We start from the raw sequence: 26,847 nt of genomic DNA, 5'->3' as shown, positions 1-26,847 counted from the left end.
GAAAGAAGCTTTAGCAGCCATATATCAGCCAAAGAAACTTTTGTAAAATCATATACACTCTCAAAATGTGAGTCATATTCAAGTAATTCTGTCCATAAGGTATAAAATCATTTTATTGCAGAAAATTCTGTTTATATGTCATGTTGTGTTTTCTTATCACATAGAGATGTTGCATGTGTTTGTGTGTATATAAAGTATTTAAGTCACCATAAAGATTTTTTTAAATGCCTTTAAAAAAATAAACTAGATTGTTAAACTATTCTGTCTTTCAGCCCTCTTGGGATACAACAAACAGGAATAAAATCATGTTGCGTATATCTTAAGAGTTAAAGGGCATTGTGTCTATGCAAAGGAGGTAGAGAAAAGAGTTTTAAAACCTCATCTATTTTCTGACATTTCTTCTCTGAGCACGTCTTCACATCTATTTCTCTCTCACAATTACACTTGCTACAGACAAAGGAGAGAAGAGAGAAGAGAGAGAGAGAGAGAGAAAGAAAGAGGGGTAGATAAGTAAGGAAGGAAGAGAAACATAAAGAAAGAAAAAGAAAGAAACCTTGTTTGCTTCTTTACATTTTTCTTTGCTTCCTTTTTATTTTTTAGGAAATGACCCAATGAAGAATATTTATATTTGTTATTTACTGTTATTTTGATGAAATAAAAGATGAAAAAGATTCATTAAATGTAAAGAATACTCATTGAAGAAAATATTGCTATAAAACTATTGGCAATATTTCTGACTCAAAGGGTATTCTCTTTTCCAGAGACTCTAGACAACATCAATAGTCACCAGACTATTTGCATCTTCAGCACTGGGGGCCAACATTAACACAGTCTTTGTCACTGTTGGAATGACTCAGCTTGTGGCATCAGTAACAGTCCAAGAGGTGTCTAATGAGATATACAACATGCAGTAAAACCAAGAAATTCTTCTAGTTTTACTTAAAGTTGTGCTTCCGAGAACAGATAACCCTGATCTCTAAAATCATTCAGTGTGTCTTTGGTTGAATTTTAAAAAACACCATCTAGATTGTTTCCACATAATCAACTGCACCATATAGCAGCATATAATATGTCATGAAAAGTTTCATTATAGAATAAACCATCTAGGATTGCCAAATTTATAGAATGTTGATTGATGAAACCATAAAGAACCCTTCTCAGTGTGATCAGCTAAACCTCTCCACCAGGCCCTCATAGAGTACTTTCTAGATCTAGGATATTATGCACACAAATGTGATATATTTTCTCTCCCTGGAATGCAAATGTTAGATTTGTATTATGACAAAATAATATTACATAACACCTTTATTTTGTTTTGCTTGAAAGTTCTATATATTCTTTGTCTTTAAGGAAAAAATTCTTTAACCTCACTAGAAACGATGGTTTTTGTCAATACTTTCTCATATAGTAAAAATAAACATGTAAGCTTAAATATAACTGATTGATAATGTAATATTAAATAAAGGTAGTACAAAATTTCAAGGAGATCTTTTCTGAAATAAAGATGTAGTTTTTTTTTCCTTTCATATGTGCCATGATATTCAGGGATACATTACACATCATGTAATAAGACATACCGGGGAGGTACATATGTCATATAATAACTTTGAATACCATGAAAATAGTACAAAATTCTGATTAACCTCAGCGTTTTTAATTGGCTACACTTTAATTAAAGAGAAATAGTATACATTTTAATTGAGCACACTGACTACAACTTGACTTTTCCAAGTAAACAACAAATTCCAAATTCAAAGTTAGCATGATGAACTTGGCAAACTCTTCATTCTCATGAAATTGGTGGGAAGTGCCGTGCTTCCTCACAGGATAGCTGGGACTTCTATAGCATTTTAAAAGGAACCTGGATCATTAACTAAAGTGTCCTGTGCACAGAGACAAAAGACCAAATTAGGCCCTGAGGAAGTCTCACCAAACTCCCACTGAAGTCAATGGAAATTTGCAAATGCACTTGAGAAGGTTCTTGTGGCCCACAAGGTCTTGCCAGTAATTTCACTAGGTCTTTAACGTACATACACAAGTTAAAAACAACAACAACAACAACAACACCACAAACAAACACGCACCTCTCCAACATCGTAGATCCAAATACGGCCTTCTGAGTCCCCAACGGCAACTTCTTTGCCAGCTTGAGCCCAACGAACACGGTTTAGGGCGGATGCCCCTTCAATAGCCACACTTGCTGTTGGAACCTGCCAAAGGGGTTACGACAGAAAAAAAGAATCTCTGAATATGAATTTAAATATACGCATTTACAATGATATGTTTAAGTGGATGAGTCATCACTGCCTTCATGTGCATGAAGTAATATACATCCCTCGTGCAGAGGTAAAAAGGATTCATTGTTCCTAAATCATATGCTCCGCTGAATTAAGGGGTAGAGAGAAGAGACACTTTAACAAAAAAGAGAAGGAGTGAGAGTCTTTTTCCACAGTCACTGGGCAGTGAGTGAGATAAATATTTCTTCGGATTATGCCAGGTGTACATCCCACATACAAACACAGGAGTTAAATGTGATACTTCACCATCAGGTCATGATTTATGGATTGATGGAGAAAGAGATTTCAGGATTTACCAAGATTAAGGACACTATAAAAGGCAGGAAGGGGGGCGTGTGGTGGAATAAATGTCATATTAATATGAGTCTTCAGGGAAAAAAAAAACACATATGTATTGATCCATCAAACCTCATTGGGGAAGGAATGATCAGAAGAAAAGCAAGCATGTAGGTAAAAAACCACAAAAACCTCGAATTCTCCTTTCTCTCTTTTTTCCCGTTTTCTTCCCCCCACCCTACAGTACTAGGGTATAGAAAGTGGTCCATAACTTTGGCGATGTCCCCAGAATGATATCCTGATAAAATGTAGCCAACTGCTTGCAGGAAATGCCTTATATCCTTTAATAAACACCCCAAATCTGAAAACACTGATGATCATAATAATAATTATTATTAAAGTGAACTGGAGGTGCTGAAATGGAACCTATGGTATTTGTTACAAGAACCTTAGTATTTGGAAAGACAATTTTTAGTGTGTCTACCTTTTTTCCATCATCAGTTACGTTAACTCTTGTCTTCAAGATTGGAAGTTTATAACTGACATAAAGATCAGATCTCCTGAGCCGTCTACAAAAATGTTGAATAGGAAATGACAATAGGCCATTAAGAAATAAAAAGATAAATGTTAAAACAAAACAAAAAACGGTGAAAAGAGGACCACCAAGATTATCTTATGCCACTGTTTAAGACCATGTCTAATCAACATGTTGCATTCGGATGGAAACACGACATGTAGTGTGACTTAGCACCCCCGGCATTCTGTTATTCAGGGAATTGAAACCATCTGTTTATATGAAATTATTGACCCGATACCTATCTTTAAAATAGCAATAAAAACTCCATCATATGTAAGAATCTATGTTTAAACTTAATCTTGAAATCAATAAAAATTCTTTCACCCGCTTAAATCATTGTATGTCAATTGAGAGCCAAAATGTAAAACAAAAGTCCCAGCTCATTTATTTTTAAAAAATACAAAATTGCTACAATAAAGGTACCTGCTGTGCAGGCTAGAGTCTGAATTTTTAACCAAACCTTTCAAAGGCTGAAACAATGTGAATTTAGATGGACCATAATTCTGTCAATACACTTTATTATTAGTGCACTGCTCAGAAAACATATCCATGACACAGCTATAGAGTTTTCAGAATTAATTTTTAACATAATAATTTAGAAGGATCACACAATACAGAGTTCTTACCTAGTTCTATTACCTAATTCTATTCAATATCAGATTTTATCTATGAACAATCTCAGAAATTGAATAAAATATTTAATCTTAATATGAATATAACAAAAATTTAATCACTCAAAATAAACTGACCTTTTGATACATTTAAATAATGCCTAATACATTTTTAAGCATTTTATTTATTTGGAAAATAAGTAATATAACAAACTGAAACACTGTTTTAAATATTTAAAAGTACTATCTTTTTATAGATATTATAAATGGTAAAAAAAAACGATTTCAGTCTGTAGTAAGTGGTAAAAAATTAGTAAATGGATGAAGGAAATGACAAAATATATTTTTATTAATTTGATCAGTAATGACCTTTCAAAAGTTGATGAATTTATAACAAAAATAATCCATATGTTCTCTCTGTTGCTCTCTTATTCTTATACTTCAGTTTCACAAATACTTTTACATTTTTTAGGGCTCAGTTATTTTAATTGCAAAGAAGATATACTCAGCATAAATTACTACAGTAAGCAGTAGAAATGTGTAATACTAAGGTAGGTAAATACGAACTATCCTTCCATGGGAGGGAGCAGCTGGGATAACTTGATCTAAAAACAGTAATTTGAGCAACAACAACAAAACAACAAAACACACTAATGTACTGAGACTTCAGGTTCTTTTCTTTTTTTCTTTCTTTTTTTTTTTTTTTTACAAATCTAATTCCTAATTGGAGAAATATTTGAAAAATCTTGTTTGCCTCACTGGAAGGCAAAAATGATTTGAGGGTTTTAAAAAGTGTTTAGTTCATTACTGTATGTAAATCAGATTCAATACGTCTCTACTACTGTTGTAAAAGCAGAGTTATGTTTACCACAAAACTAAACAGTTTGCATGACCAGTAATAATTTTTTTAAAAAACGTTAGCTATAAAATTCTTATGTAGTTGCCTTGATACCTCGAGAAAGAGAAGGGGAAAAATTACATTTGGCAATGTTGAGACATTACTTTCATTTTACCTAAAAAAAAAAAAAAAGATTAAAAACAACCACAAAACCAACAGTTACATAAGAATTGCTGAGTTTATGGAACACTCATTTCCTTTGTATGGACCGTAGTTGAGTATCACCTGAACATCACCTCCACTAAAGCCTGATTTCTTCTAAGTCAACCTGGAATATGTTGGTTTTTTGGTTACTTTAAGTGAATGAGTTTCTTCTAGCAAAGAGAAGCAATATGATTTTAATCAACAGTGATGAAAGACTTTGGGAAACCCGTACAAGGTAGGGTTATAACATCTTTCTATTAAAAGCAATAATGCTAAATATTTCAACATCCAAAATGATGGGCATTTCACGTATTCATGCCTTTTGATTATTTTCAAAGATTCTTCATTACATAACTTTTATCCTTGTCACACAGTTCTTATGGCTAAGAGGAAAAATAGACAAATTGAAAGATTTTTAAAAGATAACTATTTGGCAGCGGTTATAGGTGTATATACCCTTGAAGATATGACTCAATAATAACACCTGAAGGATACTTCCCAGCCCCCTCCCACAAAAAAAAAAAAAAAAAAAAAAAAAACCAGGGGAGTCTGCTCCTCCTCATATCCCCCAGCTGTAGGATTCCTAATTAAAAAGGCTGAGCTGTTTCCTGCTCAAAACACTTCAAAAGACCTTTCTCTTGTTCTCCACTTGACATATAGTCTGCAGCACTTGCCCCTCTTGCCTGTCCATCCTTATGTATGGAGAGCTTCCCTGAATCAGAAACCAGAAAATGATAGAGACCATTTAATAAAATTTAAGGACATTATATATATATATATTTTTTTTTAAAAAAAACCAAATCAAAAAATAGGAGTAACTGAATTAACACCTCAATAATTTTGAGATTGTAAAAAAGGAACTATGTACATGGCATAATTTTAAAAACATAAATGTATATAGTATTCATTATTATCAACTTGTGAACTACTCTGAATGTGACACGTTAAAATCTCGTTTCTTTATTTTTTTTAAACTGAGTTTGATATACAGATTCAAAGTTAGAGACCAGTGTAAAAGTCTGCCTTTGAGTTCACTATCTTAGACAAGGAATATTTTCCTTGGTAAAAAATCGAATGGATGATAGATCTAAACAATAAGATAGTCACAACTGAATCACCTTTTATAGATTAAAAATAGAAACCGTACAAATATAAAATATTGACAAATAACCCTTTTAAAAAGCCCAATCTAAAATCAGCGTCCACAAAAGCTTACTTGTTTGCCAATAAAGTTATTTCAGTACTGCTCTGAAAAATGCCTGTGTGTCCTTTCCTGTAGAGAAAGGCGTGGACACATACCGTTTTGCTCTTTGCAAAAAAAGGGTCACTAATTGTCCTGGATCTGCCACGGTTTAAGGATGAAGTGAGATTAAGTAATTTTTGGCCCATGCATCTGCCAATTCCCTTCAGGGTAGTCAAGACTGGGGGGCCGGCAGTCCTGCCGCAGATGGAGGGTCCGTCCAAAAAAGGCCCTTTTGGAGGAAGAGGGAGAGTCTGCGAGGGCCGACTGCGCCCCCCTCCCAGCCCTCGGGCCCGGGCGCCTGCGCCGCCGCTCACCTCGGTGTCATTGTTGAGGTTCCAGAGGTCCAAGCGACCCATCCCGTCCACGCAGGCAAAGAGCGCGGGATGCACGGGGGACCACATGACATCGTACACATAGTCTGCATTGTCTTCAAAGGAGTAGAGCGGCTTGTTGTGCTGTAAAGCAGAGAGACCGTGAAGACTTTGTGGCGCTGCTGCTGCCTCGGGCTGTCTAGAGAGCCTAATTAAAAACTTTGCACATTCACAAAGTGTCATAAAACTTCCCGAGATGAAAGTCCTGGAGAAGGTGAACCGGAGCTTTAATGTGACTAGAACTGTCCAGTGGCATAAATAAATACCGGGGGGACTGTGAAGGGGCTGGGGGCTGGGACGGGCGGGGGGAGGCGGTTTCAGACACAGTCGTAGGAGACATTCCAGACAGGTGGACGGGACTGCCCATTAGTGTGGAATTCTGGCCGGGCAGCGCTTTGCGAGGCGCTCGGAGCCTACCCCGGCCGTGGTCTGCCCGGCTGGGACCCGCGGGGAGGCTCCGGAGCCCCGGCGGGCCGGCCGCCGCGAACCTCTGCATTGAAGGCAACCCCTGCCACCTCGTGGTCCTCGTCTGCAGCTGCAACGGCGGCGGCTGCTTCCAGTCCAACTCCAGGCCGAATTCCTACCCAGCCGTTCCTTTGCGGCGGGGAATGGGGACACGCATTTTTAAAGGGATTATAGCTCTTCTAGGAGGTGAAATTTTCACGATCCTGAGACCCTAGTCTCTCTCTATAGGCAGTTCACCCAAACCAGGTGGACGCGCGTGGCTTGTTGTAGTACCCCTGGACCGCCATGGAAAAAGAATCATATTTTCTAGATCACCCAGTATTTCCGAGCCCTAAAATTGGTGTTCTGGGGGGAAATGCGTTAACATATCCCCATTGCATACAAATGCTTCCACTTTAGAAGGATACAATAAATTTAAATGGCACTCTTGATTTCCAGTGAATATTGTCACATCAAAATAGCACAGAAGTCAGAGGCAAGTTTGAAAGTACACCAGAAATAAAACGTAATTGGACTTCATGAATTATTCATTCCATCTGGCTTGTCTTATTCTAATTTCTGCATAATGGCTTTACTAATCCCTGATCAATTAATGTAAAGTGAAATTTAAATGATAATGAAAGCCCTAGAGATAAAAGAAATTAAGTATTCTTATATCCTCTGACAGAAATCTAAACAATGGGAGTTTTTTTTTTTTTTTCCAATGTCTTCTTCATCCAGTCAGCTGTCTGTACTGTCTTCATGGGTTCGACTGAATGCCTGTACAGGCCACAGTAATAAGATGGAGAAAAGATAACATACAATATGAACAATCAAATGGTTTCTGCATTGAATGTTCAAAGAATGTATCTGTACGGAATTAGCTCCAAATATTAAAGCAAACTCCCAAAATGTACTGTTTGTTAGTAAATGTAAAATGCAGGAAGTACATGTGCTGAAAGCAAAATCAGTGTGAAAGCAATAAAACTTCTGTAACCTAAATCTAATGCAAAAATTTGTTAGGGTAGTGACTGTAAGTGATTTTCTCTCTCCATGAATTCTTTTGCTTTGATATATAAAAATCAGTGCTTAGAAGTGAACAAAATTTTAATACATTAAAGCAACACAGAAGATTTTAGATGGGCCATTGTGTGTATGTGTGTGTATGTGATGTGACATATCTTTAATTAAAAAAGTATCTCATAGGGATATAATCTGAAAAAAAAATACGGCATTGAGATATCAAAAAGAATTAACTGGACATTAGTTTTATAGTTTTGTATTTTATTGTTCTATATTTTTAATGCCAAAATATGTATTGTATACCATGTTTGCAATATGATTTAAAGCCAACATTATTTGCTTATTGGCTCCTTAGTGTAGCTTCTTTTCTTCCTCTCACTCTTTGGACTAGGTGATTCAAACTACTTTCTCCAGAATACCTGAATATTCAGTAACACCTGGAAATAGTATGATTGTATCATTTTTCCTTATTAATATTTTTTTAAAAAGCAGTGTGGAGTACCTGGTCCTTTACTACCACTTGTGAATATTAAATTCTAACTGTTAGTAAATATTCCCACTGAAAATTCTTGATTTTAGAACTAGCCAACCACTACTTGTTAAAGACCACGAATAACACATTCTTCTTAAAGTCAAAGATCGGTAAAGACTTAAAGATGCTTAAAAAATTCAGTTCTCAGGATCCTCTCTCATTAACCCAGCTGATAACATATTTTCAGATGTAGAGGTCTAGATAAAGATATATACATACAGACACACAATAAACACACAATACATCTGTAATCCTTATTTTGATCAATTAAAGACCACACAGTTTTAAACAGTCATTTTTTAAAGAGTTGAATTTATTTGATACATTAACCCTTAATAAATTATCCTGTTAATCTCTAGTGGTGTTTCTTTCCTTTTTTCTTTTAGCAGTTTCTTTGAGAAATTTAGTCAAAATTGTAGTATATCCTGGAGACTTCACTTTTTAAACATCTGGAAATAACTGCTATTGTTCATGTTACCAAAACCCAAATTTCTCATGTTTAATAGTTTTGATTGAAATGCTGTTATTCTCTAGAGCCATTCTCCAACTTCTTTATCACCCTTCACCCCAACACTAAATCTTTTATTATAAAAGTCACTGTTCAAGTAATTCTAGGCTACAGTATGTGCATATTTGGGAGAAGGAAGGAGGGCTTATATTTTCAAAGGCTTAGTTTAACCTTAATAAATTCACAGGTTGGGAAAGTCTTGATCAGGATTAACTGAACTCATTACCAAGTCGGTGGATATCTATGAACCACTAGTTCCCAAGTATCACATAGACATAAGCTACAGGGATAGGTGAATGTCACTTTTATAGTAGTGTTATTTTGAATATTAATTGTACTTTTTTCAAGAAAGGGATTTTTATCATTCTGTTTTGTTTGGGCTGAAATTGTAACCTGAAAACCCAATTAAAAACCTGTCTCAAATGTTTAGTAGAAAAAATTTTATGGTAAACACATATATCATGAAATATTAGCATTTTCATAAAAGCAATCAAAAGCATCAGGAAGTCCTAGAGATTCTATTTCTGAATTTGTGAAACATAAATTTCTGGATCCACAAAGGTATTATAGTTTGTTAGTGCATTACCACTGATTTTAGAATACTACAAGTTTTAAAAATGTGGAGAGTGTAGGGGCAAATTTGACTTATGATTTTGAGGAAGAATCCTGTAATATCATTTGTATATACTAAAGCCACAGAAGCTTCATAACTTTACATATTTACTCTGCAAAGTACTCAAGGCCATTTAGTAAACTAAATATTGTTCCACAGCATGTTACTGTAGAAAGCATTTTCAAAACAATCAAATTTCACTAGACAAAGCCCCTTCACCTATGAGTTTCCTTTCCTAATGCCACGTTCAGCATCAGCAAAGTGTTGAAGAAAAAAGGAAAAGAAAAACTGCACCATTACACAACCTACTGCATGTATGGTACATGCCAATGAAACAAAGCTGAGATGCCTTGTGTTTCAGTCAAGTTTCCAAAGCTGTTCCAACAATGCTAAAGTATCCAGACACAGCCCAGCTTGATTTTAATACTGACTCTCAAACAGAACGGAGAAGCAGGCTACCAGTCACCTCCCAGACAGATGTGAAGGGCAGGGAAGGGTAAATTGTTGGGTGTTTGTTGTGTGCCTGACTCTATACACATTGTCTAATTTAATCCGCATAAAATCTCTGTATAGTAGGCGGTATTTACAGAAAAGAAAATTATAGTTCAGGAAAGTTAGTAACTTTCCCAAGGCCACGAAGGTTGTTAAGTGGTGGAGTCGGATTTGGTTCTTAGGTTTCCCTAGTTGTTAAACATATTCTCTATTCGCTGCAACCATATGGTACTTCTATAAAACATAGCAATGGTCTTCAGTCCTCAGAGAAAAAAACGATAGATCTGTTACCTCTACTCGTTACTTGCCTGTTCAATTCAACCAAAATTTACTAAGCACACACTATATAACTCATAGAAATAGCTAAAGATATTGCAGTCAAAATGTTTATTTCATTTCCTGACCCTGTTATTAACGCTCTTGAGATGTTACCCATACCTTTGCAGGAGTCTTTAGCATCTTGTGAGAGGAATAGAAATATTTTTCTGCTGCAAGCTAGAAATAGGACGGGAATGGCCCTTTAGCCAGCAGAGATTAACAGCAGGCCATGCACTGGAGAGCAGAATAAAATGATATTAGAAGCCAAAGATCTGGGATTCAGTTCATTGAATGTCTGTGTGACTTTGGGTGACAAACTCTAATTTTATATTATCTGAAAGATGGGGATAATAAAGGTATCATGGATCAGAAAAGGTGATGGGAGAAAGTATGAAAACCAAAGACCTTGGGAAATTTAACTTAACAGGCTTGGATCTTAGTTTTCTCATCTATAAGATGGAAGCTGGAGCTACCAACCTCAAGGTTTTTTATTAGCTTTGTGATTCTGACTGTCCTATTATGTGCTTTTTTACCCTGAGGCAAGGATAGAATGGAATAAAGGATACGAAAGTTTTTCTAAAGTGCTATTCAAAAGTAAATATTATAATTAGAGCCATCTTCCTTGATGTTTTGTGGAATTAATATCATAGTAATTTTTTCTTCCTTTGCATTTCATTAAAACATACATATGAAAATATACCAGGGTGGTTTTTAATAAAAAAATTTAAATTATGAAAGTAATAATAGATCTTCTATTTGATCAACTGGAGAAGGAATAAAGAATATTACATTCACATAAGAGAGGCCAGTAGTGAAATCTGTTAAAAAACGAAATTTTACAACATCCATCAACGTTTTACAATAAAGACTTGATTTCTAGAACTGAGCTTTGATTTTATAAGTATACTTCTGAAAATGAATAGACCTGCATATTTTCCCAATCAGTTAACTATAAAATGATTTCACAAGAGATGAGTTTCTATTTCTGATGTCAGATATGTACCAAAGTCACATCTAGAGATATTATGATTATTTTCCTCTAAGTTATTTATTTTCCTCTTATCAGGCACCTCTAGGCATCCCAATAGGATTTAGTGTTTTGAAGGCTGCTGAATAGGAAGATTTGTGTTAAAATGTCTCCTAACACCTCCAAACACTGTGGTTCTTGAGGTTGCATTAGTTTCTAAATGATCAGCTTTCAAAGCAGACTTAGCAGAAAATTTCTTTTGAAGCGGAGGCGTAGTGTGGTAGAGGGTACTACATGGGTAGGTGAGGGAAGGGGCAGAAAACTAATAGTAGAATTTCTAAGTTGTATTTCTGAAATAAAAGGAAAATAAATAGAATCTTACCTTGAAAACTATGTCCAGTTGGGAAAAAATGGTGACCAAAATAATAAACAATGAGTAATAAGAAAATGTCTTTCAAAAATTGTCATGTGGGTTCCTATGAAGTAATTAAAATAAATCACCAGCCAGTTCTTCCAGGAAACACTAAAATGTGAGACCACAATATCACTTAAAAAAAAACACCAAAGGACCCCAAATTTTGGGATCACACAAAAATGGATGCCTTTACCATAAAAACAAAGTGCTTAAACAAACAAATAAACCAAAATTCACAAGCCAAAGCAATCCAAACCAAAAAACCAACTCTCTTGGCCTAAGAGAGGTGTTGCAAGTTTGGTACTATCACTGGAAAACTTTATTTGCAACTTTACTTGAGATCCTTCTAATGCACAAAGTACCCTGCATTGATCTTATTTTCTGTGGCTAATATTAAAACAATACATATGATACCTAAATGACATCTTTACCTGTCTCTATCATGATCAGAAATTCAAAATCAGACATAAACTTTTTGGATGAGCTATTCTCAACAGAATACGTATGGGGGTCTATTTGCTGTTTGTGTGCACTAGCTAAAAATACATAAGGCCTTTAATTTGAATTAGTTAATTTAAAACAATTTGAAAGAGGATTATGGAAATCCAGGAATTTAGCATTTACCTCCGTATAAATGTAGAAGTTTTGCTAAATAAGTACTGAAGCCACATGAAAGGTGTCTTTGTTGCACTGCCTTCCTTCCTCTACTGCCTATTTGCATGGAAGAATCCTCCTAATCCAGGAGGCGCCACCAATAAAGAGGCTAATTATCCATATAAAAGAATGTATACATATTCACAGGTTTTGACTAGTATTTGAGTGTTTAAAGCCATGAAAAAAGCTACAAGCTTTGCTTGATTCATAAAAGGAGTATTCCCACACTGACATGATTTTTATGAATATCAGCTCCACCTAAAGGTTCTCCTTTAAAACTGGCATTTTAATAGCATAAGTCTATATAGAACTATTGTGAAAATACTAAGCAAGCAGGGATGCTATTTTGAATTGCCTCTTACATTCATCTCAACTGCTGTGGCTCTTTTGGTATGTTCTGTCTTCTTGCTTGTTTGCATCAAGGCAGGGCAGAGAGGGTCATGATGTCTCCAAAGCTCAGTGGTACAATTGAGGTGGCTGATCTCCCGACTGATATTCTCTTTCTGGACTGATATTTTCCCTCTGAAAGATCACGTGGCAGTAGAAGGAGGCAAACAGGTTTAAAAGAGCCTCTCTTTGGTGGCTATTGCCCCAACTCTATTTCTACCATGGCTGAGGGCTTCATATCCAACACGATATTTGTTAGACAAAGAAGCATTCTATGTATCTATGATGGTCAGGTTCATTAGAGACTGTATTAGGAGGCTGGTGGGAAGAGGTGGACACTGGTATTAAGAATTAGGGGATGCAGAGGGATCAGAATGGACTGGACCTAGAAGCAGCTGGACATGTGGTTGCATCAGTGCGTTGAAGCCTCGAAAAGTTAGAAGAATAAGCACGTAAAACGGTATTTGCAGGCTTGAGTTATGTTTATTTATTACCTGTTTAATATCAAATTGTACAACTGCATTTTACTAGCGGGTGGGTTAAATGGCAAAATATTTCCACTCCGGTCCTTAAACTGCCAACCTCTACTCTAGCATCTGGCTTGAAAACTGTGTAACTGATATACATAAATTAAATATACATATATAATTAAATATATATAAAATTCTTTTTTAAAAGGTTTTTAAAAATATCAAATACAAACACCTTGATTCCCCTCATACTTATTTCTCAAATGTTCAGATTAACATTTGCCAGTTCCCAGAGCTAATCGGACATTAGTAATCGCAATACATTTAGCAAATAAACATTTAGACACATTTTATTTCCTTTCAAGAAGTCATATACCCAAATGCCCAGATTTGTCCTGTTAGTTTCGCTTCTTGCATCAACAACTGACATACATGTATATATGTACATATATATATGAAAGGCACACTTTCAAAGAGTCACGGTGAAGTTTTTTGGGGTTTTTTTTGGTATCTCTGCGGTCTTGTGTCTTCCGGTGTTTAACGCAACATATCTTTCATATCATATGTAATGTTAGTGTAGCTGATACTTATTTTAATGGTGGAGAGAATCTGCATGGAGAATCCCAAAGAGCAGAAGTTCAAATATTCTATTCAATTGTAAAATATATCTGATATGCTTCCTGATTTGCAACAAACTTGCTTAACTTATTCTGTGTCACCTGAGCCAAATTGAAATTAATTTCTATTCAAAAAGCAAAAATGAGCTAAACATGTAGTGAAGTGATTCAGGACATTGGAATTGACCAAGGAAAATTACCTAGTATTACTTATGAATCCTAAACAATTTGCAGGGTTGGGAGGTCACAGGAGGCTGGTCAAGATGGACCCACATTGATTTGGTCCAAAAACAGCTACTTTGGGGAAAAAGATGTTTTAATTTATCTCCCAACATTAGACATAAAATGCAGGTTAGAACAGGGAGATGGGGATAGGGGCATCTTTGAATCTCATAATTATGTAGATAATTGTGACTGTTATTCTCATTCTCTCTCTCTCTCTTTCTCTCTCCTCTCTAACATCATTGTTTAGCAGGAGAAGGTTGGGGAAGGCAACTTGTCTACTACCTCATTAAAATGAAAAGGCAAACATTTCCACTCTGGTTAAAGGGGCAAAAGAAAAGATTCACCAAGCCCTTACTTCTTGCACAATGGTAAAGCCCGGTCAGCTGGATGAATTTTAAGTCTTAAAAGTGTTTGTACTTACATGAATTATTCACACATGTCTATATAAATATTTAACAGCATAGGCATGTGTTGGTGGGTGAATGTTTAGGAGGGGGGTGGAGTAGAGGTGGAGGTAAAAGGACAGGAAATATGAACACAGGCCAAATCTGGAGGTGACTTTCTGATTACATTCTTGTGGTTTCTTTCAAAGTTGAAGTATTCTCCCTGGGTGAGCTTAAAAAAGGAACTAAAAAAAGGTGGTGGGGAGAAAAGAATTTGATGATGGCACAGATAGTTTTATTGAAAGCCAATTTTAACGTTTGCCATCTTATGTTAAGAAGGGAAGGGAAGGGGGAGTGAAAATGGGGATAAGAGAAGAAAAAAATAAGTCAGACACCACCTGAACACCACGTTTATCAGAAAGGCAGCCAACAGGGCTTTGGGGTTGCGGGAAAAATGCAGTCTGTTATCCGGTAAGTGTTACTGGCGGTAAACTGTTGATTTTGTTAATCCTCTTGCCTGTTTTAAGTGTTATGCTTAGGTACTGTAATAACTGAAACTCTGACTTTTGATTTTTATTGTTTTTTATTTCCTGATATTTTGAAAATATTTGACAAAATATATTTAACAAAATGCTGGCAGAAATAGATAGGCTAAAGGCCCTTTTTTAGAATTATGTTGTTTTAGAAGATGTTTCCATCTTAGTTTAAAGTAACCTAACTAGACTGGCTGGGTGGCTCAGTTGGTTAGAGCATGGTGCTGTTAACTCCAAGGTCCAGGGTTCAATTCCTGTATTCACCAGCCACCAAAGGATAAATAAATACATGACCTAACTTACTTTGACAAAGCACATATTTCACTTAGGATATCCAAGAGTATTAATCCATCAACAATGATTTATTAAGGACTTAACATACACTTTCTATTTCGCACAGCTGATAAAAATGCAAGATCTATCTCTGTTCTCAAGCACTAACTATCCAGGTAGGAAAATGAGAATCAGGAAATAATGAAAGAAGAATATCGCTTATTTGGGGATCTATTTTCTCACTTTGTTCCAAAAGGATTATGGCGTCTTACAAGTTAAATATACTGCAAAACTAAGAACAAACACATAACAGAGAGTTCTAAAGAAGGCAGGTAGAATAGATAGCTATTACCAGGATCCTGAGATAAGCTGATTATTACAATCTGATACTGAAACAGTTCCAAATTTCCTGATAATTAAGACAAAAAGGAAAACATATCATATCACAAGGAGGTATATAGATTTCACCATCAGAAGAAAGGAAGATTATAAATTCCTCCTCAAAGACAAATTCCTGGGAAAAACTCAAGTAGGAATTTACCATGTCTGCGAATCTTCTGGAAAATAGACTGGCTCTCTGCCTTGTTTACAACAAAGAAAGAGAACAAGCATGTAGCCAGGTGCTAAATTCTGTAGCACAGATGCCAGAGGAATTTGAAGACTGGGGGTGGTGGTGGTGTGTTAGTGGTTACCATGGTCTGATGTGGTCAAGGAAGGTATTATCTAGAACAGGTGAGGGGACCTGCCTGAAAAGATGCATAGACTTTGATAGACGGTAAAGAAGACAGTCAAGGAGAAGAAAACAAAACAAGCAAAACCTTGGCTATGCAAGTCAGAATGGTATTCTCAGATGCATGTAAGGTGAGAGGTGGGGACAGCCTTGTGGACTCTGAGGATTTGTCTTAAGGAATAATAGAAATAAAATGATAACAATTTTAGTTTGGGTAGGGCAGGGTGTGGGGCATGTTATGAAAAGTCTTGAGTATATAGTTAAATACTTTTTGATGCAATAAATTATTAACTTATTAAATGTGCATCGCTAAATGTGCTGTGTGTTAAATAGATAGAGACATTTAACATTCATGAGAGTGCTTTCAGCCTTTCTAGGGTGGACGACTGGATGATGACTACCATTAATTGAGTAGAAAATGGAAGAAATAGAGTAGGGAAGGAAGATCTGATTTGTATTTTAAACATGCTGCATTTCAGTCTCCGGAGGTGACACTCATGTTAAGTTGACAGTGAACTGAAAGAGAGGGCAGGTCTGGAACTGAAAGAGAGGGCAGGTTTGAAGACCATGCAAAGGAACCATCCATAGGAGATACTAAGGGAAAGAAGAGAGTAGGGAGGAAAGAGAAAAAGGACTGTGGGAGAACTTTTGAAAAAGCGTACCGGGAAAGTGAAGGAGAAGGAACCAGTAGAGAGGAGTAAGACCAACCAGGAGAACGTAACCAGGCTGGGGAGCCCTGCGGGAATGAGTGGTGGACACTGAGATGAGAGGAGTACTTAGCAATTGCATTTAGTGATTCAGAGTTCAGCAATGGCCTTGGAGAGGGAAGTGTCAGAAGACTAATGGGGTAGTTTGAGGAGAGGCTGGGAAATGTGGTAGCGGTCAGTGTGATGCACGTTGACTCTTCAAATGGCTTGCAAGCTAACTCAAATGTGAGCACATGGTTGTGCTACTTTAAGCCAACCTATCTAATCACCCACCACCAAGTTCTAAGTGGATCCTAATATTTCCATTGACGTTTGTGTCCAGGCACCTTTTATTCCACCTCCATTTGGGTGTAACATCCTTGATGTTCTGGACCATTTCTTATGTGCATTTACATCTCAAGCACTTGGTGTAGAGCCAGGCAAATGGAAGGCAGACAAGATGTATTGAAAATGAATGATGAAGCAGGCAGCCCCAGGTCCAGTTCCATTTCTGCCCGACACCTGTCAACACAGCTTGAATCTTCTTCTGCTTCTCTGGGCTTTGGATTCTTTCTTAGACTTCCCAGGGCTGATCCTCTACTTCCTCTGATGGATTTTTGATTTGGCATCCTCCTTGGGTTAACTCTTATGCTTCTAGCATGCTAATTTGGTTCAGAACATTTCCCCTCAGTCTGGTGCCTTGAGACCTAACCTCTGATGAAGGTCATGGTTGCTGCCCAGTCATGGCAAAGATTTCAGTCTGTTTATGCACCATGGGGAAGGAACCAGAATCAGGGGACTGTTCTTCAGCAGGAAAGTTATATGAAATACAGTAATAAAAAAATAGGCCACTAGTGAGTTGGATAGTAGGAAATCTAGCCAGGAATTTCCTGTGTGCCACAGGAACAAGGCAATGGGAATTAAATGTCTGATGAATTTAAAATTTGACCTGCCTTCTATTTTTCAGGCTCTATGCCAAGTTCTTGAGATATAAATCCATGTAAGAAATAGTCCAGAACATTAAGGATGTTACATATAAATGGAGGAGGAGTAAAAGGGCCCTAGACACAAACACCAATGGTAGTATTAGGATCCGCTTAGAATTTGGTTGTTTATCCTTTGACTTAAAGCATCAGTATGTACCTGAAATACATAAATTTCAGTTGGTGAGAGAGAGCGATTAACATATCTTTCCATGGAATCCTCTTGCATGTTTATTCATCTGAGGAAGAACAATGATGCCTGGAAAGGGAAGAATGGTGCATGATCTATAAAGAAGCCTGAACTCAAGCCAGCACTGCACAGCAACTAGATGTCCTGCACCAGTTAGTAAACGTGTTCTGAAGATGGTGATCTTGATGAAATCATCTTAGGAATTCAGCATCAGCAAAGTCACTTCTCAGGTTAGCCACATTGTATCAACTGTTCCTGCTACTCTTCCTCAACATGCACGGGGCCTTCAGGGCTCTGCTGCCCCTGGGAGTCAACCTTGAAGGGATGGGAGCCCTGCAGGTAATAGGACGAGGGGATGGGTGGTGAAAAGGCCTCATGGGAAGCTCATAAATTTTAACTTTTTTTTTTTTGCCCATAACTGAAGGTCAATTGTAGTAATGAAATAGCTTTAGCTCTTATGGGCAGAATTATGTCCCCCTTTCAAAATTCATATGTTAATATCCTAACCCCCAGTACCTCAGAATGGGACTGTACTTGGAGATAAGGCCTTTAGAGAGGTAATAAAGTTTAAATGAGGTCTTATGGGTGGGCTCCAATCCAATATGACTGGATACATACAGAGGACCACTTGAAGACACAGGGAGAGAATATCCATCCACAAGCTGAGGAGAAAGGCACTCAGAAGAAACCAACCCTGATGACACCTTGATCTTGTACTTCTAGCTTCCACAACTGTGAGAAAACACATTTCTGTGGTCTAAGGCACCCAATCTGTAGGACTTTATTACAGCAGCCCTAGCAAACTAATACAGCACTCACAGGAGGAGACAAAAAAGACTCAATTTTTTCTCTTGACCTCGAATGTATAACCGCATGGGTAAATTTACTTATGATTCTGCATTTGTGAAGTTGTTCCTGAGAGTGCAAGACAGAATACTGTTTTCAAGCAGCTACTTCTTTCCAAATGCATTCCTTTGCAATCAGCAAAGAAGGCTCCACCATGGGCTCCCCTGTGCCTTCCATTGAAAGGGACAGGTTGGTTGCCTGTAATAAATATAATAAATATGCCACTCTTTGGAGACAGCAGAGCCTGTTTTTAATTTTCAGCTTAGCTTTAAATCATAGCCATAGTTCTGTGGTGTTCTTGAGACAACTGGGACAAGTATGGATGGAGAGGGGACAGCTGTGTGGAAGTCAGTGCTATCTCAATACAAATAGGTCAAGCCATTCCAGATATCCAACTAAACTTGAACCAGAAATTACAATTCTGTTAAATTCAGTCAGTCACTTTTACCTAAAGGCAGAGCTATTTTTCTCTGAAACAGAAGTCTTCTGCACTTGAATTTAGAGTTTATTTTGGTTTAATTTTGTCACCCTATGCAGACTCAGCCTTGACTTCCCTTCTTGTAGAAAAGATGGTCAGAGGGTGGGATGCAGGGCAGTGTAAAGGCAAGACAGACGGGCATGGAAGGGGAGGCAGACGTAGACAGGGTTCCTAAAGCTGAAACCCTCCCATCTAGGTGTTGGGATTAACCTTTAAACTCAGGAGCAGCCCCCTCTGCTGAGCTCTCTTTATCAGTTGCCTTAAAGGCTAATAATCACTGCAGAATAAGTTCCTGAGGTTGGAAAAATTTCAAAAAATTTTTGAATACATTTCTACAGGTCTCTTAACAATAGGATCTATCAAACAGCAAGGAGAAAGATCTGTTTCAAAGCACCGACAGGAGATCAGAAGAATGTGTTTGATTGCCAAAGTGACTAATTTATTTTTACACAGTATTAATGATGCTACAATAACTAATATCTATAGCCTGGTTTTGACAGTTTACCGCAAGGGTTCCCATTGTTTAAAAAAAAGAAAAGAAAAGAAAGTACGAAAGAAAGAGCATGTTTTATTTTGCTACATTTCCATTTGTTAACAAAACTCCTCATAAGCAAAACCAGAGGTCATTAGCAAACAACCAAAACATGCCTGTCTCCAGAAGAATACAATCCCTTCATCATTTAAAATACAGCTGTGCCGAAAACCCGAATCATGACAAATCCTTAACATGAAAAATTCAGTGCAGGCTTGAAACCACCTGACTTTACTTGGGTTTGTGCTCCTTAAAATTACCTAGAAAATACCATAATCTTCTCTTCGTGTGGCTGGATGTGGGCCAGGGCCCTGGCTCCAGAGGCAAAGGGCAAAACTAAAAATCATGTCTCAACAGACAGCTCCACCCTCTCTCCCAAGTCCACTTGGCCTTGTGACAAAAAGTGAGGTCTAAAGCACATTCATCCAGGGCCTGGGTTTTGGGCCAAAACTCAAGACTCTTATAGGACAAAAAAAATGAAATCCAAAATGTTATCACTTGCCTTAAGAAGTCAAATGGGTTTAAATGAATGTACCGCATATGGTGAATAGTCCATATTTGGAATTTAATAAGGAACCAATAGAATTGTACTAAAAAATAGCTTTTTGATTCTGAGAAGGGTCATTAGTGGAGATTTTAAATTCCAAAATGATTTTTGATAATTTGGGGTGTGTACGTGTATTTGTGTGTGTGTGTGTGAGAGACAGAGAGAGAGAACGACAGAGACAGAGAGGGTGAGAGAGACGAGAGGCTCTCTTTCCGTACCAAATTAAACAAACACTTAGAAAGTGAAGGGCTAGTTATAGAGAGTATGTGAGGGCACAGGGACTCCATTGTGGGGGCCTGCTTGCCTGGCACGGGTGCCCGTCAACTGTGGCTAAGCCTCCCAGTGTCCTTCATTCTCCTTCACCAAAAGCTCTAGTTCTTAAGGACTAACTCTCCCCAACGCCCATCCACTCTGACACCTCCCACTCTCTCTCACGCTTTGGATGGGTGAGAGCCAGGAGGGACTGTCAAGTAATTTTTGCCCCTTACGGAGCTAGTGACAGGCTCAGTACAAAAAGCTACATTGAGAAAGTGTCTCTGTGCCACAGATCCCACAGCCAGCACTCTAACAAGACAGTCTGGGGCTCCCACTGGGAGCAGCTCGGTGCTGAAATGTCAGGATCAGCCACTCCAAGTGTGTTTTCCCCTTGTCCCGTAATCAAAACCCTCTGTTCCAGCCAGTCGGCTGCATTCACAATCTCCTCTGCACACAGAATCCATTCTGGTTTCCAGGCCTTTGTTTTGCTGCTTTCTACCATAGGAGAATGTACTACTCTGTCTCCTTGCACACCATTCAATCCTGACATCCCAATCAAGCCCTGCCCAACTCCACAGCCCCCTATCAAACACCTGCAGAATGCATGGGGATGTCTCCTTCCCTGGCCTCAGCCACTGTTTCCTGGCCTCTTTTCAGGTGCTCATTCTTGGGGCTGCCTGGAGCCTGTCTTATGTGGTTATATTTAAACATACTCTTACTTCATTACTAAAGTGTCATTTAGTTTTCCACATAGAGCAGGGTATTTTCTTAAGCTTTATTTTTTAGAGAAGTTTTAGGTTCACAGCAAAATTGAGCAGAAGGTAGAGATTTCCCACTTACCCCTGCCTGCCCCACACATGCACAGCCTACCCCACTATCAACATCCCCACCAGGGTGGTGCATTTGTTCCCACTAATGACCCTACTGACTGACACGTCATTATCACCCAGAGTCCAGGTTAGGGTTCAACTCTCGGTGTTGTACATTCTTACAGGTTTGGGCAAAATATGTAATGGCACTTATCTATCATTACAGCATCATACAGAGTATTTTCACTGACCTAAAAATCCTCTGTGAAAGCAAGATTTTCAAACAATCCTGGAGGGCCATGGGCTTCATGTCTATGAGTTCTCTGAGAGAAACATTATTTTTATGCCTTTCTTTAGGTAAAAGTCAAAAAAGTACGTAAGCACGCTGGGGATCATCTGGATGCTGCTATCTTATAACCAGGCCTGCAGGAGTGACAGACGAGGGGGAAAAAAATTCACACTGAGGAACCATGAGTACGAAATGACGCATTTGTGCCAGCAAAGGGCATTCTTGGAGCCGTCACACAGAATAGTGTCATGCGGGTGGCTGAACTGGGACAAGCCTGCACCATGGAAGTCAGTGCGATAGTCACTCTGTGAACATGCTTCAGTTTCAGCAAAAAAACACTAGTCCCATTTAGTTAATTTGGTTCATTTACATGGTATTGTTTAGGGGTGCATTTAATTTGTGAAGTTTGGGGAGGGCTGTAAAATTCTTTGAAGTATAAGGCATAGCACACGGTAGCTTTTCATTACCCTTTTGAACAGAAGCCAAGAGGCTTACTAGGCTAACAAGGCCATGTATTAGCTGGCTCCCGATTACCTTTTCATCCTGCCACTCTCCTTTTCCTGCATACACGGGGGCCTCTGTCCTGTTTTTCAGATAAGCTGAGTCAAATTTGCTCCTGTTTCACAGACTCTCGTGTTTGCTCCCTCTGCCTATGCCTTTCCCCCATCTTCACAGGGCTAACTACTCTTCATTATTCATGTCTGCTCAAGTGTCCCCTCAGAGAAGACTGCCCTAATTATCCATGTAAGATAGCTCTCCCAAACCCCATCACTCTACCTCTAACCCTGCTTCATTTTCTTTGTAACATCCATTACTATCTAGTATTTGTTATGCAGTTAATCCTCATTCATAGATTCTGTTATTTGCAAATTCTCCTACTCTCAAAAATTTATTTGTGACCCCCCCCAACAAAATCAATATTTCAAGGTCATTCACAGCTAAGCACAGAGTGGCAAAAAAAACTGGGTCACCTAATGTGCACATCCTGAGCTGAGATGGAATAAGAAGGCTTCTTGTTTCATCTGTCATACTGTAAACACGTGTTCTGTTCATGGTTGCTGTGGATTGATTGAATTGTGTCTCCCAAAGTCCATATATTAGAATCTTAATTCCTCAACTGTAACTGTTGAGGGTGGGAAATCCTATTACAGTAATTGAAAGGTGGAGCTTTAAAGAGGTAATTAGATTGTAGGACTATGCCACAGTGAATGGATTAATAACGGTGGTCAGGGGCCTGGTTCTGAGAGTTTTGATTGCTTTTCCAAGTGGTGCTGGTGTTGTACATGTCTTCACGCACAGCTCCTTCCATGGCTTTTAGAGTCCGATCACATCTGCATCTTTAAACACTCTTTCTAAACACTCAATTCTCCCCTTCCTCCTTTATTTTCTCTCTGGTTATACTCAAATTCATTAATCTTATTGCTCAAATAACCTCTACCTTTACTGATTTTTAAAATTTGTGTTTGACATTATTGTTGGGAATGCAAATTGGAAAGATTGTATTTAGAACTTGTGAAACTAATAGTTAGACACTTATCCAAAAGTCTGGTGAACCATGAAATGCAGGTTGAGGTGTCTGAAATGATTAGGAAAGCAAGCAGAGTTGTTATTAGTCAGAGTTTCCAGAGGTATGCTCCAAGGAACACTGTTCTCTCAGTACACTTGTGTGAAAACGAATCCCATGTTCGGGTAAGTCTGAGGATCTCATGCTGTATATCCGGCCCATTCCTGAAGAATGTTACAGAGGCCTTGCTGCTAAAGATACTTGTTAACTTTAACTCTTTCTGTATATTTTTTTAAATCACAGAACTCTTTCTCCTGGCTTTAAAAAAAAATGCCTGTTAAGATTTCACAGAATGCAAACAAGGTTGTGTGTTGTAGTATAAGGAAAAGGCATAATGAAAGGTGTATTTTAGGAAGATTATCTAAAAGGATTATGTAGGAAGAATGAACAGGGGCACTTCAGAGAAATTGGTAATAATTTTGTTACAAACTTGATAAAGAAGACATAGTTGTTCTCTACTCTTTAGGAGCTGTTTTCCCAGCAGATAAACTTTTGGGGTGGAGGTGGGAGAAGGTAATCTTAGAAAAGAGCATGACCATTCTAATTTATTACAGATCTAGATTAACACAAAATACTGTAAAGAGAAGGACAAAGATCACACACACACACACACTCATATGCACACACACACACACACACACACACACACACTTCATATTGGTGGTCCATGGATTGCTACATTAAGGAAATGGTTCTAATAGCAAAAGAATAGCAAAACTCAGCTCATTTACTGGCCTTTGTTAAAGGGGGGCAACTGAGGGGGAAAAAAACTAAATCAATCAGGCATAAGTTAAGTTCCATAGGTGGGTGGAAACCAAGCATCTCAAGCATAACCCTCCTGGATTGGTGACCCATCACACCTCGTCCTGCAGCTGAGCCTGGCAGAGAGGTAAAAGGGAACTCTGGTTTAAGAGTTAACTTGTTTTTCTTTTATTTTTAATGGCAGAGTAGTATTCCATGGTGTAGAAAGCGGATAATTGGGTGGGTGACATGGGGTACAATTGCAATCTGTAGTAATGGGCATGCTGCCAGTATGGATCTTGGCTTCACATCTTGGGCACAAGGGATGACAATCAGCTTTGTATCTCATGAATATTCATAACCAATAACAAATAAAAATTAAAAAAAGGAATTCATTACAAAAGAGAAAAAGAGTTAACTTTTTTGTTGTTGTTGTTTCGGCAGCTGGCTGGAACGGGATCCAAACCCTTGACCTTGGTATTATCAACACTGTGCTCTAATCAACTGAACTACCTGGTCAGCCCAAAAGTTAACTTTTTAATCATTAAGGAAGGTACTAAGTGAAAAGGAAACTCACAACTTATAAGAGACCTCTTCTTACTTTTGACTAGGGCTTAGTTCAAACCAATAAACCAGGGGACAGGAGAGATTTTACTCTACTGCCAATTCCACAACATTCCTTTCCAGAAACTTCCACAGAGCTGGTGAGCTTCCAGTAGTAAACACTGAGGTCTGGTTCCCCAGAATTTATGGGAGGGCTGGTTACTCCACTTTGGAAGGAAAAAGGAGAGTTTTCAAAGATTAATTATATTTATTTTTCTACTACAAAACTCTTATTTATTCTTTACAAAGTACTAAAAGAGAACAATCTCCCAATATTTATTGTCTCAAGTTGATAAGTAATTTCTCCTAATGGGCATATTCTACTCATTCCATATTGTGTATAACACTGGCAAACTAACAGGTATTAGACACAGGATAAAAATAAATAAGGCAATATTCTATTCTGAAAAAAATGTTTAATTACATACTAAATTGTCAAACAAGTTAAAGAAATATATAGATACTGTAAAAATAATTGATATTAGAATATATTCAGAAAAAATCCTGACATGTATTTTCTTTAGATCTAAGATGAATAAAAGTACCTCTGTCTTCTTGTCTTGTCATATTTAAATCCTCTTTGAGTAGTCAGGACTTGGAGGGGGCAGGTGTGAAAAAACTAATAGGGTCTTGGGTGAGAATCAGAAGTACCGACAGAAGTTTGTGGGAACTAAGAAGAATGAGGAAGGCAATACACGTTTGGCTCCAAAATTTAAAAGCAATTGTAAGTTGATAAAAAGAAAAGTCTAATTGAAGATATAAAGTAGAAGCAGGTAAAGACAAATCTAGTAGAAAGGTCACATGAGACAATTCTGCAAGGATCCATTCGAGATGAGATCACGTAGCAGTATGCAAGGGTACTTCAAAAAGTTCATGGAAAGATTTGTATTATCTTTCAATTTTATTTTTCCACAAACTTTTTGAAGTACCCTCATATTACAGAAGTATACTTAAAATTATGTGACATCTCTGGCACAATTTCAGTCACGTGTAATTGTTCAGTTAAATGCAGCTTCTATTGTTATTATTATCGTTGTCATCATAATTGGGCTTCAGTTGAAACTTTAGGTGTAGTAGTGAATTGGGAGGGGAGGTCTCTTGAAGGATTGCAAAAGCAAATTCTCTGGTCAGTCAAGTTGCCACCAGGGAATGTGGTAGCATTGTGAGAGTGTGCACTAACAATCCCATCAACTAATTTTGAGACAGGAGGAATCTATGAGCTATCTCCAGGGTTACTGTGAAACACAAATACTGCTGGTAATTTGATAAAGCAGTCATCAGGTATTGAACATTATGTTCACATTGTGGTTCAGGATACTGAGGAGAAGCTGGGATGTCCTTAGTGTCTACCCTCACTCTGCATGACATCAGGGAAGAGGCGATGGGGCCCCACTTTCACATAAGCTGTCTCTCTCATCTGCATAAGAAAATCTGCACTCCATTGCACAGCATTATAGACTCTCTCTCATCATCTGTCCCTTTTTGCCCCCGGAGCCATTCCTTCATTATTCCTTCCCTGTTACCTTGTACCCACTGCTCCAACCCCACTAAATCACTTTAACATCCAAATAACAAGAGCAACAAAAACAACACTTAATAGTGATAGTAGTAATTATTATTATTGCTACTTTCATAATGCTTACTCTGTGCTTAGCACTGTTCTAAGAACTTTACATATATTAACTTAATCTTCACAAGAACCTGGCAAATTAGGTGGCAATTCAACCACTTCTTTTTTTTCTTTTTTTTGGTGGCTGGCTGGTATGGGGATCTGAACCCTTGACTTTGGTGGTATAGCACCACACCCTAACCAACTGAGCTAGCCAGCCAGCCCCTTAATCCCCATTTTATAGATGAATAAACTATAGCACAGAGATGTTAAGTAATGTTTCTAAATTCACATAGCTTTAGAGTGTCAGCTGTGCCCGTGCTTCTGTGTTTTTGCATATTCTACTTATTCTGCTTGAATTTCCCTTCCTTTTCTCCCTTTTCTTAACTAACGCTTTCTTCAAACTTCAGCTTAGATGTCACCTGCTTTGAGAAGCCTCTTTAGAACATTTCCTGCGCCACCCTCCCTCCACCACATTAGTCAGACATAGGAATTTCTCTTAAAAACTGATTTAGAGAAGAGTTGCACCCCTTCCTTCTGGAGGGAACCCCATCTCACAAGAGACAGACTTCCCCCAGGGTATCTTTAGAAAGAGTATTCCTGCATGTAACTGGGCTATAACGCACCAAGAGGCAATTGTCCAGGAGCACATGCCCCTCAGCCGGGCCTATTGGGGAATCTCTTCTTATTCACTCAGACAGAGACTCACCCTCT

At 37.9% G+C, this 26,847-nt stretch overlaps 1 protein-coding gene across 8 annotated transcripts in view; it reads right to left on the bottom strand.

Moving 5' to 3' along the window:
• DYNC1I1 (dynein cytoplasmic 1 intermediate chain 1) overlaps positions 1-26,847 on the bottom strand; it is a 278,647-nt gene that overhangs the window by 14,783 nt on the left and 237,017 nt on the right. For 4 of the 8 annotated variants that reach the window (XM_063099026.1, XM_063099022.1, XM_063099025.1 and 1 more), the window contains 2 exons: positions 6,361-6,501; positions 2,079-2,210 (listed from right to left, as the gene is read on the bottom strand). In XM_063099026.1, the coding sequence (XP_062955096.1) occupies positions 2,079-2,210; positions 6,361-6,501 (273 nt within the window). The remainder of the gene's footprint in view (positions 1-2,078; positions 2,211-6,360; positions 6,502-26,847) is intronic. The other 4 variants (XM_063099024.1, XM_063099028.1, XM_063099027.1 and 1 more) reach the window with 1 other exon arrangement.

The sequence above is a fragment of the Cynocephalus volans genome, chromosome 6 (assembly GCF_027409185.1).
Source record: "Cynocephalus volans isolate mCynVol1 chromosome 6, mCynVol1.pri, whole genome shotgun sequence".
NCBI classification, from domain to species: domain Eukaryota; kingdom Metazoa; phylum Chordata; class Mammalia; order Dermoptera; family Cynocephalidae; genus Cynocephalus; species Cynocephalus volans.
The sequence above is the reverse complement of the archived record's forward strand: the minus strand, read 5'-3'. Positions and strand labels throughout refer to the sequence as shown.